The sequence below is a fragment of the Orycteropus afer genome, unplaced genomic scaffold (assembly GCF_000298275.1).
Source record: "Orycteropus afer afer isolate SDZICR_OR568_19922 unplaced genomic scaffold, OryAfe1.0 scaffold00418, whole genome shotgun sequence".
NCBI lineage: Eukaryota > Metazoa > Chordata > Mammalia > Tubulidentata > Orycteropodidae > Orycteropus > Orycteropus afer.
In genome coordinates, this window is record NW_006922005.1 from 2,313,447 (window position 1) to 2,315,388 (window position 1,942).

Sequence of the window (1,942 nt, forward strand, 5' to 3'; positions counted from 1 at the left end):
ATCTATGCATTCCTGTCTGTCCAGCTTTCCCTCTATATGAATTCATATTTGATTCAGGTATTTGCAAGTGACAGATAAGATTTACCTGTGTACACTTCCAACTTCAGTGATAAGAGTATTTCAGCAGATTGTAAAATTTTGAGTAGAACATGAACTTGCAGTTTTACAATACTGCCACTAATTGAAGCACTCTACAACACCTGCTTGGGAGAAATGTAGAAATGTCTGTAATTACACAATATGAGAATGGAGCATATTTATATTATCATCTAAACCCGTGGTTGAGAAGCATTCCTTCCCTGCACTGATATCATAGCCCTGAGGCAGGGGACATTCCGTTGACCCCCTGCTCAGAATTTTCATGTCCATCGCGGATATCTGAATCCGAATATAGAGTTTAACAAGAATTCCAAGTGATTCTTAAGAATTTCCTTAAGAAACCCAGACTGAGCGTCTCTGACACTTTGGAGATCTCCTAGGCTAGGAATGGGAGCTCTGGTAGCGTAGTGCCTAAGGCACTTGCCTGCTAACCAGAAGGGTCGCGGTTCAAACCCACCAGCCACTCCTCGGAAGGAAGATGGGGCAATCTACTTCCGCAGTGATACTGACTCGGAAACCCAGGGAGGGGTCCAGTCGGTCCGACTTCACGGAACATAACAACAACAACAGGCTAGGAATTACGACTACCGTCTGCCAGCCACATCGTTCTCCCCAAGAGCGGCTGGTTGGAAACCATCCAACAGCTAACCTTTCGATTAGGAGCCCAGCGTTTAACTACTGCGCCACCAGGACTCCTTGGAGTGCACTTAGGAGAGTGTAACTGGTGATGTCTTAGCAATTTCCACTCCTCTTCCAACTAAGGCGCCCTCCACAAAATTTCAGCTCCTTAGCTCCTTCCCAGCTTCCAGTTCTGCGAGAAGCTTCCCCGTCTCCCTAGCAACCTGAGCTACCACCAATTGCAGTTAAGGATTGTTGGTCACGTGTCCTCTGCCCCTTCCCACACTGCGACAACATGGAGGTCCCGGTAAACTGTGGCTGCTAGATTTGAGTTACTCTACCTGTAGCTGCTACAGCCCTGACAATGGCGACTCCCACTTTGTGTAACTTGCGTCGGAGCCCAGATGAACTTCCCGGCGACCCTTCTCAAGAAGAAGATGAAAACTGCGATTCTGAAGATTGGGCCAGCGACTCGTGTTCATTCTCCTCAGCGACTAGCGATTATGAGTAAGGCTCTCGAAGAGGGACAAATGCAGCCATTCCCTCCATCTGGAGAGTGTTCATGTAGTTGGGGAAGTGCAGAGGGTCTTGCTACGCTTACGATTGGATGCTTAAGGATATATAATAAGTAGAGTTTATTTGAGCTACGTTTTAATTGTGTGATAATACAATCCGAAAGGACGGTGCCAGTTTTTGCTACTGTTGGCCTTTTATGATTAGCAGATGAAGAGGAGCTCCTCTTTCTGGTGGCGACTGTTATACCCAATGAGGGTGTATTTGTTAGATTGTTCATAAAACTCTGATACTACCGCAGTGCCTTGTTGTTCTGGTGTCATGGTCCTTGTGACTTTAACCTCAGTAGAGTAGAAGAAACTCTAGGGGTGCAGTGGGTAAAGCACTCTGCTGCTAACTGAAGGGTCCACCAGCAGCTCTGCGGGTGCAGCAGACTGCTTCCATGAATTTTTACAGCCTTGGAAATCCTGTGGAGCAGTTTTACTATGTCTTATGGAAAGGCTGAGTCAGAATCGACTAGACGGCAACAGGGTAGAGAGACTACACGTTTTCTAATGGAACTTGTTAAATTATTAAGATTTTTTTTTCTTGTGTAACAGAAATGGATTGATATATAAATGAAAGAAAATTCACCATAGTCCTGCCGTGAAGGACAGCTTTTCTTAGTGTTTGGGTATTTTTGCCATGTTTTCTTTTTTATCCCCATTTTTTT

General features: G+C 45.3%; 1 protein-coding gene across 1 annotated transcript in view; it reads left to right on the plus strand.

Annotated features, from left to right (window-relative positions):
• Positions 1-1,081: 1,081 nt before the first annotated feature.
• The window catches only part of INTU (inturned planar cell polarity protein), a 157,023-nt gene continuing 156,162 nt past the window's right edge, over positions 1,082-1,942 (plus strand). Inside the window, exon 1 of the mRNA XM_007953839.1 lies at positions 1,082-1,224. Coding sequence (XP_007952030.1) covers positions 1,082-1,224 — 143 coding nt within the window. The remainder of the gene's footprint in view (positions 1,225-1,942) is intronic.